Source organism: Takifugu flavidus, chromosome 5 (genome assembly GCF_003711565.1).
Source record: "Takifugu flavidus isolate HTHZ2018 chromosome 5, ASM371156v2, whole genome shotgun sequence".
Taxonomy (NCBI): domain Eukaryota; kingdom Metazoa; phylum Chordata; class Actinopteri; order Tetraodontiformes; family Tetraodontidae; genus Takifugu; species Takifugu flavidus.
In genome coordinates this window covers 2,495,118-2,507,059 of record NC_079524.1, presented here as the reverse complement: position 1 = coordinate 2,507,059, position 11,942 = coordinate 2,495,118, and the positions used below count along the sequence as shown (strand labels likewise).

General features: G+C 44.6%; 2 protein-coding genes and 1 non-coding gene across 3 annotated transcripts; 2 read left to right on the top strand and 1 right to left on the bottom strand.

Annotated features, from left to right (window-relative positions):
- Positions 1–15: 15 nt before the first annotated feature.
- Positions 16–8,667, bottom strand: LOC130525743 (junction-mediating and -regulatory protein-like). Its single transcript, XM_057032840.1, has 10 exons — positions 7,083–8,667; positions 6,049–6,222; positions 4,295–4,445; positions 3,370–3,539; positions 3,125–3,290; positions 2,785–2,954; positions 2,609–2,692; positions 2,429–2,521; positions 1,770–2,304; positions 16–1,682 (listed from the first exon to the last, which is right to left on the bottom strand). Exons 1-10 carry the CDS (start codon positions 7,884–7,886, stop codon positions 1,375–1,377), a joined length of 2,655 nt encoding a protein of 884 aa, XP_056888820.1. The 5' UTR covers positions 7,887–8,667; the 3' UTR covers positions 16–1,374.
- trnaq-cug (transfer RNA glutamine (anticodon CUG)) lies at positions 5,076–5,147 on the top strand. Its single transcript has one exon. It is a non-coding gene; the product is annotated as a tRNA-Gln (tRNA).
- Positions 8,668–9,581: 914 nt separating the features above from the next.
- cenph (centromere protein H) lies at positions 9,582–11,939 on the top strand. Its single transcript, XM_057032865.1, has 10 exons — positions 9,582–9,858; positions 10,236–10,355; positions 10,488–10,543; positions 10,623–10,668; positions 10,752–10,820; positions 10,896–10,952; positions 11,040–11,103; positions 11,395–11,446; positions 11,530–11,690; positions 11,780–11,939. The coding sequence occupies exons 2-10, from the start codon at positions 10,255–10,257 to the stop codon at positions 11,870–11,872; spliced, it is 699 nt and encodes a 232-aa protein (XP_056888845.1). The 5' UTR covers positions 9,582–9,858; positions 10,236–10,254; the 3' UTR covers positions 11,873–11,939.
- The last annotated feature ends 3 nt before the right edge of the window (positions 11,940–11,942 follow it).

Genomic DNA, 11,942 nt, shown 5'->3' with positions numbered 1-11,942 from the left:
ACACAGTGAGACAACTTCTGAGTTATTTGCATGAGGCTTTATTCAAATACTGGGGGAATCGTGTAAATAAAGAGATTTCAATAAATGAGGGTGGCGCTACCTGTGGCAGTCCTCATTATTAGGAATTGCCATCATCACCCATTTGTTTCCCCTTTTTTGTATTTGTCTGTATTGACAAGAAAGACAAGACAGGAAAGAGGGAAAAAGCAAACATCTTTGCATGGCTGCTTTTAAAACAGAGTACATGTTTCCCAGTTCTTAGCTTAGCATCTATAGTCCCCTTTTTGGGTTTGTTTGGGTGTAAACCTGCGAGTTAAGCCTCCCATCAGTCACCTGTTCGCAGGCTGGATTTGATTTCAAAGATTTATCAAATGACAAGTGGGGACCAGTGAGGTGAGGCTGTGGGTTCGTGCGTGCGCGGGCACGCTCGCTGAATAACCGGCCTCCTGCTGCGTGTTTCTGCCCACCGGGTGATGCAGAGTGCAGAGGAGAGAGAGTGAAAAAGATGGCAGAGGACACCGCATCAATCACCAGCGCCCACGGAGGCTCCCTATAGTGCCGAGAGATTCACGCCTCCCACTAATCAGCCATCGTTCAAACAACCGTGGCCGTGACTTTCCCACATTAAAAGTTTGGGAATCACCGACCAAGTCAGCCCACACTTGAAACACAGAGATCACGAGTGCTGACGCCATCTCCATCCTCTTAAAGAAACACTCCAACGCCAGCTGGTGCTCAGAGATGCTGAGACGTGGCGCCACATAATAAACCTCTGCGGCCACCAGGCGGGGCGGGAACAGACGGCAGAGGACATGAGTGGAGGACAGCCATGACGGCAGGATGCTATCACACCCAGAGTACCACCAGTATGGATGATGGTGTAATGGTTTACAAGCTGGCCTGTCAATCCACTCCCTCTGGGATCTTCATTTGGGATTTATAGTGGCACGCACAGCCCTAGATGATAAACAATTCATAAGTGTCATATGTATATTAAATGTTTTGTTTCTTGCGATAAATGTGTTATGAGTAGCTCTGGGTAGCTCCCTAATAATGGGGGGGACAAGCATGGATGCACTAAATCTACAGAAGTACAAATAAAAACACAAATATTCTCCTTGGTGGTGAAGAATGGAGTGACAAGTGGAGAGACTGGACACAGACTTGGTGAATTTGGTGATACTGTTGATGCTTGTCAGGACTCATGTCAGGGCAGTTGTCCTTGGGCGGATGTTTGTGCTCGGCAGCGGGAGAATAATGGTGTGCTTGGTTCTCGTCTGGAAAGTTCACCGCAGAACAGCACAGGAGGATGTGTGAAGTGCCGTGAGGAGTGGCGGCATCGGTGTTTTATCTGTTGTGATCGAGCCGTGTGGACTAGCTGTCCCAGTCTGGACCAGCTAGCCCCTCGTCTTCCGAGTCAGACTCGGGTGACGCCTCCTTGATGCGACGCAGGGCCTCGTGGATGCTCCTGGTCAGGGCATCAGCGGAGGTCAGGAGCTCGGCGTGGTCCTTTTTCTCCTTCCTAGGGACGCGCCGTAGTTTGACCCCCTTACGTATCTGAACCAAGATGCTGTTGGGGTCGTCGTCACCTTTCGCAGGGGGGAGGGCCCTCTGTTCCACTTTTCTCAGGTGAAAGCTGCCTCTTTTTAGGGAGGCTAGAACCTCGTCCATGGGGGAGCTCACTGGATCAGAGAGGGAAAAAAAACCTTTTAATAAAGTCACGGGCTAATAAAGTCACAGAGTTCCCCTTCCCCAAACGGATCCTTTACCTCTTCTACTACTTGAGTCAAACTCTGGGGTCTTCCTCAGCTTTTTCCGGGCGCTAACCAGCTGACTGCTGTCAAAGAAGCGGGGGATAAATGGACCAAGTGGGGAGAGGGGGACATCTCCGGAAGCATTCTTCCTCTCTCCTTTCTTGCCCCACTGAGGTGGTTTCGTGGCTGGAGACACGTCTTCCTTTATAGGTAAAGGAGGTGGTGGCGGAGGTGGGGGAGGCGGTGAGATGGGGGAACCCAGGAGCGAGGAGAGCGAGCACGGAGAGCAGGAGGAGTCAGCAGGACTCGGTACCGGCAGGGGAGGAAGAGACGCTGTGCGAGATGTGACAGGCTGAGTGGTGAGCGTGGTGCTGGGCTCCGTCTGGACGCTCGTACTAAGACACAGCGGCGGGCCCTGCAGCTGGACACCAGCCGCGTCCACACAGTCCTCCGTCGCACCACCGATTTGGACGCTCCTTCCGTGGTCTCTTCTCCTGGTGTGGGAGGAGCGCAGCCGAGTGGACTTCAGAATCACCTGACCTGGATACCGCTGGAGAAAAGTGCAGAGTGGGCGACAGTAGCCAGTAATAATAATCATACTGAAAGCACAAAAAGAACAACAATACTACTACCAATAATAATAATAATCCTTACATTAATAGGAGGCCACTTACCTGTTTAAAAGTCCGAAGTCTGTCCAAAGTTCTTTGTCTCTCCTGACTGACTCTGCTATTTTTTCTGGCTTCATCCTCCTCCTCATTTTTCATCTGAAAAGGTTTGAATTCATGGCCTGAGTGAGTCACAGAGGTAAAGCATTCAGGCACGCGGTCGCATCATTCTAAGGAACCCTCTACCTGGAGCAGTTGCTGGGATATGGAGCCCTGGTGGACGCTTTGACGTTTCTGCTCTTTCTGAGTGTGGTTGGACACGCAGACCTCCTGCAGGAGCGGAACAGAGGCAGTGATCTGTGAAGCATCGCCAAATTCCAACAACGCAAAGGGGTGTGAAATGTGTCGAAATGAAATTTTACCTTCTTGTTCCTCAGATAGGAGCGCTTGGCAATGATGCGCCCTCTTCTTGCCTCCAGCTGTCGAGCGCCGGCCTGAAGTCTGCGGAGCTCCTCCCTCTCTTCGGCGTCCTCCTCTGTTATGTCATCTGAGCTTTCAAAGGTGTCATAGTAGACTACCTCGTCCTGGCGCTCTGCAAATGCACGCACGTGCACACACGTGCACAGACACACAAGAAAAACAGTGCACATTTGTAATGGAAGGAGTGATATTTGTGCGACCTGTCAAAACTCCCTCAAAGATGAGGACGATACACTTTAATAGGTTTTATCTTACGTTATCTCTGAACTTATGTTAAAGTACCCAAGATCTGCCTGTGGATGCTGTCGAGCTGAGCAGCGAGGAGAAGCTCTTCACACTGCAGGATTTCTGCCTGGATGTCGTACAGCTGCAGCTGCAGCTCATAATACTGCGATTCCATGAGGTCTAAGAGGGCCATCGCGTCCTCACTGCTACACAGACTCTGCATCTGAGAGGACCAGACGGGAAGAAGTCAACAGGAAACTGCGTTTGTGTACGACTGTTTGCTATGACGCCTTCGGCCACACCTGCTCTCGAAGCGCGTGTTTCCTCTGGTCCAGACAGATCTCCCTGGCTCTCTGCAGCTGCAGCGTTTCCTTCGCGACGGAATAGCGGAGTCGCTCCATGCGCTCCACGGCCGCTGTCCACGACGATTTGCCAAACTTACGCTGGTCCACCTTCATGCGCTCGTACACGCCTGCACAAACACAAGCAGAAGAAATTGATTGAAGGTAAAAATCACTGACCACGGACACAATTCGTTTATTGTCGACTTTAAGCACACAGGACTTTTATTCTGCGTGCGCAGAGCGACATCTATTGGCAGATTGTGGGCATTGTATCTTGGTTTTACCCGTTCAATTTTAAACTCTTTTTCTTCAGACATGTTTTCCCCAAATATTCCATTTATATATATATTTATAAATATCCATTTTTTTAAATTCACTAAGATGTTTGCCTTCTTCCAGGGTTACATTCGATCCTCCCATAGTTTTGAATGATGTGAATTCTGGAATCCCAATAAGAATTATATGGATATGTTAACAATTTCCATATAAAATCATTCACAAAGAGGTCTGTTGATGGAGTTGACTTATAGTTTTGGAGGTTTATTTTGATTTCCATCCTCAGGTGAACGGCTGTAATTGTCGGGTTTCCCTTTAGAACGTGTCTTGTTTGGATGAAGTGGATGAATGAGCAGAGGCCTGTGCAGGAGTAACTCTGCGCATTGACGATCTGCTGGCAGAGCCCTTGGATCAATTGGCTGCCCTTGTTGTGCAGCTATTACTCTGAAAGCAAATCTGTCTGCACAGCTTCATGAAGACCAAATCACATTAGTCTAAAATCACACTAGGGTCAATAGTGGGCCACTGTCTGATGCTGCACGTGTGCATTCCGTCCTACACTGCGTTGTTGATCTGTCCCCCACAGGGGAGATGATGAATGAAATACCTTTCTGAGCTTTTGCAGTGATCTCAAAGTATTTTACAGTAAACTCCTGGATATTGAGGACTGCCTCCTGAGCTTTCTTCTGCCAGTCAAAGTCCTCCTTTTTGAGCGTTTCAATCCGCCTTGGGCCCAGGTAGTCGTTCTCCAAGGAAATCTGATGAGGATATTTTAGGAGACGGTAAAAACCAGCAGCTCAAACAAAGTAATAAATACATTCTTTAAAATGGCTTTACTATGAGGGAAATCTTTCAGGGACGCATCGCTGCAGAGTAGAATTCAGTGCGCTGTGAATGAAGGAATGGTTTAAGTTGCTCCAGGCTCTGAAAAACTGGTTAGGTCAGAAAAGTCTCACCCACACTCAAATTTACATACTTCTGTACAAGATGAGTGATGCAGATCAGAGCATGCTAAAGTTAGGAGAGAATTGAATGCATATGTAGCCTTGACACATTTCTAATTCATTTCTGTTTCTAATTCAGCGCTGACGTTTCGCACTTTGAAGGAGCTGATTCTTTAGATGTTTGTGGCCTCCTTGCACATCCCATAAATTGAGCTATATCCAGTAATCCCCTATATATCTCAGAATTGTGTCACTTTCCATTATCAGTGTGATAAACACAAACTAATACGATAACACACAAGAGATTACGTGGAGTTGAAACCGACATTCTTTAGGGAGGTTGTAATGACAGACAGCTTTGAAACAGAAAGTCATGTGGTCTAGGCTATAAATAACAGGAAGTGTGAGTTGAAGGCGTGTCAGTTCCATCCCAGCACCATGAGGGGTTCCATGGTGTAATGGTTAGCACTCTGGACTCTGAATCCAGCGATCCGAGTTCAAATCTCGGTGGAACCTGCTAATTTTGCAATTACAAATAAAAAAAGAATGGAAATGAATTGTAATGACAACAGAATCGGGCTCTTGTCTATAGCATTACACTTCTATAAAGAGGTGAACCATCTTGTTACATAATGACTTAATTCTCACTGCAATCAAATCAGTTGTTTACCCTGTAAAACATAATTTGTGATTTGATAAGTGTTAAGAAAGTGCACATCAGATCCCTCATCTTGTCCCAGTGTTCCTATTCATCCAACCGTATCAAAGGGTTGTACTCAGTTACATCCTGTCACTGATAGAGGGCCTCTTATTATCTTCCAGTTCATCCCGTGTCAGTGCAAAATGAAAGGTTATCGCATGACATTTTCAGTGCGAGAGCGCTAAAAGTGAAGCAAGTGGGTAAAAAAGAGAGAATGTTTAAGGTTTTCCTTCTTTTACTGTCTACTGCACTTGTATCTAACCCACAGTTTCTTAAAATGCCCTGCGGTGTTCTGTAATGCTGCTCTGTGTCCTGCAGGCCTGGTAGACCCAGCGCAGGAACTTTAGAGGGCCACATGCATGACTAATTCATGTTCATGTGAGAATGCAGGAAACTGGAGATGGTGGCGCTCCTGTCCAGCAGAGGTATGTAAAGCCACTCAGCTTCCAACCTCCGCCGTCCAAAAATGTTCCAGCCATTGTGAACAGGGACAGGAAGACAGCCAGGAAGATCTTTCCACCCAGCCTGCTCTATTGATGAGTGCTGCATAGTAACTGGAACCTTATTATACTGATGTGCACTGTGTGAGTCAGAGAGCTAAATTTAAATGCGCCAAGACATTGTCAATTTTATAACAACCAGCCTGTTTCCTCTCTTACTGAAAAAGACAAATTACCACTCTCTTCTCATTTTTGCTCCTCTTTTCTTTGTTTTTACCTTTATCTGCTGTCTGCGTAGCATGGCCAGCTCTCTCATGTCTCTGAACGGCTGCAGCAGGTACTGGTACAGCTGTGTGGAGGCCTCCAGCAGGCCACCATAAGCCTGGTCCTCCTCCTCGTACAGCTGCAGCAGCTCCACCATGCTGTCCGTTGTCTTGTGCTTCTCCAGCAGCTGTGTCAAAAGATACAGAGAGGAGATGAATACTACAACACGGTGAGTAACAGTAGCAACCAACTGCGATACAAAGTTAGAGTTGAATAACAGTGACTGATAAACCAAATCATGGACCACTAGATGCTCTGGTTGGATGAAAGGAGTAAACATAACTCGTCTCCCTACAGATGGTTGAGCACAGTCTTTTCAGCTGTGGGGAACAGGATCAATACACACATTTTTGCTGGTCTGTACAATCCTGCAGGCTACCAGCAAGCACAAAAATAGCCATTAACTCTGGGCTCGAATGGAGTGAGAGGATCAATAGGCCACTGTGTCTGTGTGTGAGGGAGTGTGTGTATGTGTGTGTGTGAAGCCCAGTATATATCATTTTACCAGTACATCAGCACATACTAAAAATACAATTAAGCAGCAGTGGAATAAATAAGGACAGTCAATGTTTACTGACTGTAATGGTGGATCGTCTGTTTATATTACAACTATCTGCCACTGGTTCCTTAAAAGGCCAGAAGCATGTAGACAGTGGGAATTATCTCTACTGTTTCAGGTCAGATAACACATGTTTAAAGCTGGACTATGAGAGTAGGACTACATTCCACAGAGGGATTATTTACTGTTACCATCTCATACTACATGCTTCCTTCTTTGGGATTAAAGACCCTGAAACATGTTCATGTATTCATGTCTAATTCCCAGGGATGTTAGATTATCAGGATATTGATTGATGGATTGAACCTTTTCAGTAGACTTAAGCTCACTTTGTGATCTGGAATAAGTCATCCTACTATGGTACTATGGTATGCTTATTAAAGTACACCAAGCAAAGCAGACAATAATCAAGCTGGGATGAAGTTCACCTCGTGTAGGTGCCATGTTGCGCGGTTCAACGCCTCTTCGTGCCCGGATTGTCTCAGCTCGCTCAGACTCTCGTAGTACTCATCGGGGTCGTCGTTTTCTGTAAAAAGAACCTGAGAGAGGATCTTCCAGCTGCATGTGTCGAGCGCATGACCTAAGTACACCTGCAAGCGGTGGCAAAGTTCATCCATTTCGGTCTCTGTTACTTCTGCGGGGCCAAATAGGACCGTCCACATCCCCGCTGGTTCTTCAGGAAACGCAGGGAGGCAGGGCTCCAGGTCCGAATTCACCGAGCACAACTGCTGGTGGACGGCCCTGAGGTCCTGGAAGGAGAAGAGACCAGCCCAGCTGCAGTCCTCTCTACTCAGACTGTCCAGTTCTTCCAAGTCCAAGCTGTCCAGTGAAGGGGACGGCTGGTCATCGAACAATGGTTTTAAGACCTCAATATCAGGACTAAGGGGGGAGGCTGGTGATTTTGACGGCTTTTTGCTGGTTGCTGATGCGGATTTAATGCTGGAGCTGCAGCCTTTAGTCTCTGCATCCCTCACTCCTCTGCCAGGGCTCTTAGATACTTTATCCCTGATGGGACTGTCGGGACATTTTGTTTTGTCCACATCCAGCACCAAAGGCTCCCTGACCAAGCTTCTCCTCTGCACGGTCCTGTTGTGACAGGTGATCGCAAATTTGCCCTCCACTTCATTCCAGGCCACTATAAAAACAAATTTGTGTCTTTCCTTCTCCTCGAACGCATTCGGGCGGACGGCAACCCACCCCAACTCCAAATTATCCTCCATTGCGAAGGACATTTCTGCAAAGTGACTGACGGAAGGAAGAGAACGCTGCAGAAGCGAATATCGCAGCTATGTCCGGCAAAAACAACAACAACAACAACAAACAAATAGTTGGTGTTCTTCCTGGCGAGGGTTTTAATGAAGGACTATCCTCCTTCGCTCAAGCAGCGGATTATTTGGTGCAGCGCGCCGTCTCTGCACATCTCCTGCCCACCTGCTCTGAGCCCAGATGTATAGTTGCTACAGTAGGCGTTAATATTGGCGTTCCGACCACACGGGACTCGACCATGACGCACAACATGAGACCGTCGTGTGTTTACCAGGTCCTGCGGTGGTGCCGACCAGCTGCGCTCCGTCACTCCCGACCTGTCTCCAGAAGATGCCCCTTCCCATCATTAAGTAGCGTCCTAAATTGTCCTGCGTCGTCTTCATGAAATACGCTGAAACTGTGGGGAAACCGCCACAGATAACCCTGCCCAACTGCGGTGTCCGGTGTGAATTTAGCATCCAAACTCATCACAACACCATGGTGGTCTTCGTCGAAATCACACAGGATACGCAAAATAATGGTGATGCCTTCACGTACGGGGAAAGAATATCGGAATGTCCTCTTTTAACCTGTCACCGACAGCCTTTTGCTGTTTTGTCGCTATTGTCTTCAGCCATGTCGGTTGCATTTTGATCGTGCATAGCAGAAATAGTCAGAATCAAGCAATTTCGTTTAAATGCTATGCAAAAATATGTGTCATGGCATAAGCGTCTAAAGTCCTCAAAGGCAACAAAACACTCAATTTGACCAGAGCACGCCAGGACGTGGTGACGTTGTGCCTGAGAACTGAGGGGTGTTTTGCAATTTGTCCTGCAGAATGAGGCATCAACATTTGTGCCTCACCAACAGCCTTCAAAAGTGGCATTGCAAAAATTGTCATATTATTCATTACATGCCTGGATACATTTATAAAGCATGACGCAATAAACAAACTACGTCTGCTTTGCAACAATGTTGTGTGTAAATGAGGTAACTCTTTCTTTACGCTGGATAGCATAGGATATTTGTGATTTAGATTAAACCGTTTTAGGTAGAAGGCCAGTATACGCCTTCAATTTAAGCATTTTATCTTGATGAAATGATTACAGGAAAATTTTAGACGACAGGAAAGAATATGTGCTAAGGATCTTTATTTGTCCTCAATAATGACGAGATGTTTTTTTTTGTCATTCTTCAGTAAACAGGTCTAAATGGCAGAGGTTGCTATGTTTGTAATGTTGCACTAACTGGATTTTTTAAAATAAATAATAATAATTATGAAATTATAAAGCCAATGAGTTAAAATTGATCATTTGATTTGTTTTTTGTTCGTAATAACCATCATGGTGTCATTCACATTTTATTATCTTCTATTTACAGATCAGTGACCCAAGATCAATCAATTTAGATAAGAGCGCATTATAATGAAACTGCAGAACATGAAGGCCATGCAAGGTAAAGTTCCCCTCTCTCGTCCTAGAGGTGTGTGCAATATATATTACACAGTGAATCAACCACATTTCAATTTAACTCTATCTATATAGCGTCTATTGAAATAAGTAAAAACTTTCTAGCCGCAGCAAATTAGTATTGTACTGTATGTTTTTTTGCGGCTGTTCTTTTTCCTAATTAAACACGTACATCCTCCTGACCCACAGGTGGCGCTGCAGTTGATGCCGGGAGCCCGACAAAACGTCACTTCCTGGCGGGGAGCCGATCCGACTGTTTGAAAGCGAGATGTAAATAACAGAGATGACCGATTAAAACAGGATAATCGGATAAAATATGACATAGCTAAATAGTTTGTAAAGGTTCTATTTGTGTCATCTGGTAAATATACAATCAAACTTTGAGTCCTATAGTAATAAAAAGTTAACACTGACAAATTGTCAGAGTAACGCCGCTTATAACGAGAAGAAACTTTAAATTATTAGGTTTCTCTTGATTCGGCTGTATAAGGTAAGGTTATTATTATTATTTTTACAATTTTTGTTCATAGTTGATAAAGAACCCCGTTTTTGCCAACCACGGATTATATTTATGTCTAAACTCAGTCTAACCTATCGAGTTAAGCCTGTCTGAACAATAACTAATATGTACGGGTTGTCTTAAGAACACTTTTATGCAAAACAGACGCATTTACAACGCTTTTTTACTGCTGTCAAAAGAAAACAATGTGTTGTTGTTATCGCAAACGTTTGATCTCGGTACTTTGAATAGACTGGAGTGTATGCAGTGTTATTTTGCATGGCAGTATAATATCGGTGTAGTTTTTCCTGCTGTGTTGATCAACCCATTGCATCCAATTCTGCATCCAGGTCTGTTTTATCATTTAGGCACTTAATTTGATATTTAATGGACCCAGCTGATGATATGGAGAACCACAGAGTGGAGACTGTGGTTCTAAATGATGACACCGGTGGACATCAGGATGCCTCCCCTCCAGACATGCTGAGGTTCCTCCAAAGACTCTATTTAACACCTTCATTCCTGTTTTCATTACATTTAAGTAGGCACTAATTTAAAACTGAATGACCATTTAGATAAACTGTCGTCATAGTAAATAGGGAACCTTTTTGTCTTTGCAGAATAAAAGAACAGATGACCAACCAGTGCTTTGAGATGGCAGTACAACTCATTGCAGGTATATGACTGGGATCTTGGGATCTTTGCATCTTTTATGTAAATCACACAGAGCATTAATGTCCAGTTTCTCCTAAAAGGAAAAAATAAAAGATCTTGCAGTACATCTGAAGCTGAAAGAGAGTTGTGAGTGATTCAGAGTTGCCCACTGACCTGAAATACTGTGATACTGTTATCTTTATTTTAGTACTATTTCCTAAATGTTACAGGCCAGATTATACTGCTGAGATAGAGAGAGTCAAGACACTTCATTTTAACAGCATATTGGCACTACACAGGTAAGCTCCCATGTCACAGCAAAATGTTGAATAAAAGCAGTGGGGCCTTGTGGCAATTTAACTTGTGGTTCTCAGAATGCAGATTTGGCATGCGATTGGGGAAAAACTCAAACAAAGTGACCCAGAGGCAGAGTAAGTCACTTCCTGGAATATTAAAAACATTGACAATGGTAATTTCAACATCTTCCACGGTGATTAAGGCATTTGTGTCTTTCTTAGTGCCCTGAAAGCTTTGAGTGATCGCTGCTTGGCTCTGTGTTCACACATTAAACAGCTACAACAAGTAAGCAGCCTCATCACCGTTTTCTGACAAACTGCATTTTAAAGCTACAAACAAATGTTTTTACCTGATCAGATAAAGTTTTTTCAAATTAAGTCAATTTTCTAGTGCCTGTCGAGGCAATAGATTTGTAATGATCCTCCTTTTATGAGCAAGCATATGTAATACAAATTAAACAATATCCTGCAAATTGCATCACTTTGTCGAGTTTAATATCTACATTTGAATGTTTTATGGATCGTCAAATTCTGTAATGTCGCAGTTTCTATCTAATAGAAAATATTTTGTTTACAGGAGTCAAAAGATCTTCAAGATGAAATTACAGAGATCCAGAAAAAGAGACTTGGTGCGCTTACAGCTTGGTGGCGTGGTGCGTATTTTCACTATTACTGTGGTTGTACAATTAATTGGATATTTACTTATGTGCAGAGATGAAACGGCTCACACATGAGAAAATGAAAGAGATAGAAGAGCTGATGGCCAAGAAAGAGCATCCAGATAGAGAGAAGTACAAGGCTGCATTGGAGAAAGGCCAGTCAAACCTGGAGAAATACAAAAAGATGGCTGTCATGACTCAGAATGTCCTCAGGGTAAGTAATTTAAAAGGGTGAAAGAACCGAGAAGAAACGATCAACATGGTTCAGTGGAATGTCTTGTATTAATGCAAGTGTCTCTCCAGGGCATAATCTTGGCCTGTAAGATCAACTGGCTGGATGATCCCAAACTTCGAGACATTGCCATGACGCTGGAAGATTTGCCCATATCGGACTAGAAATAGTTCTGGTGTTTATTTTTGTGTGTGTGTATACTGTCAAATAAATAATAGTTTTTAAAACCGGTTT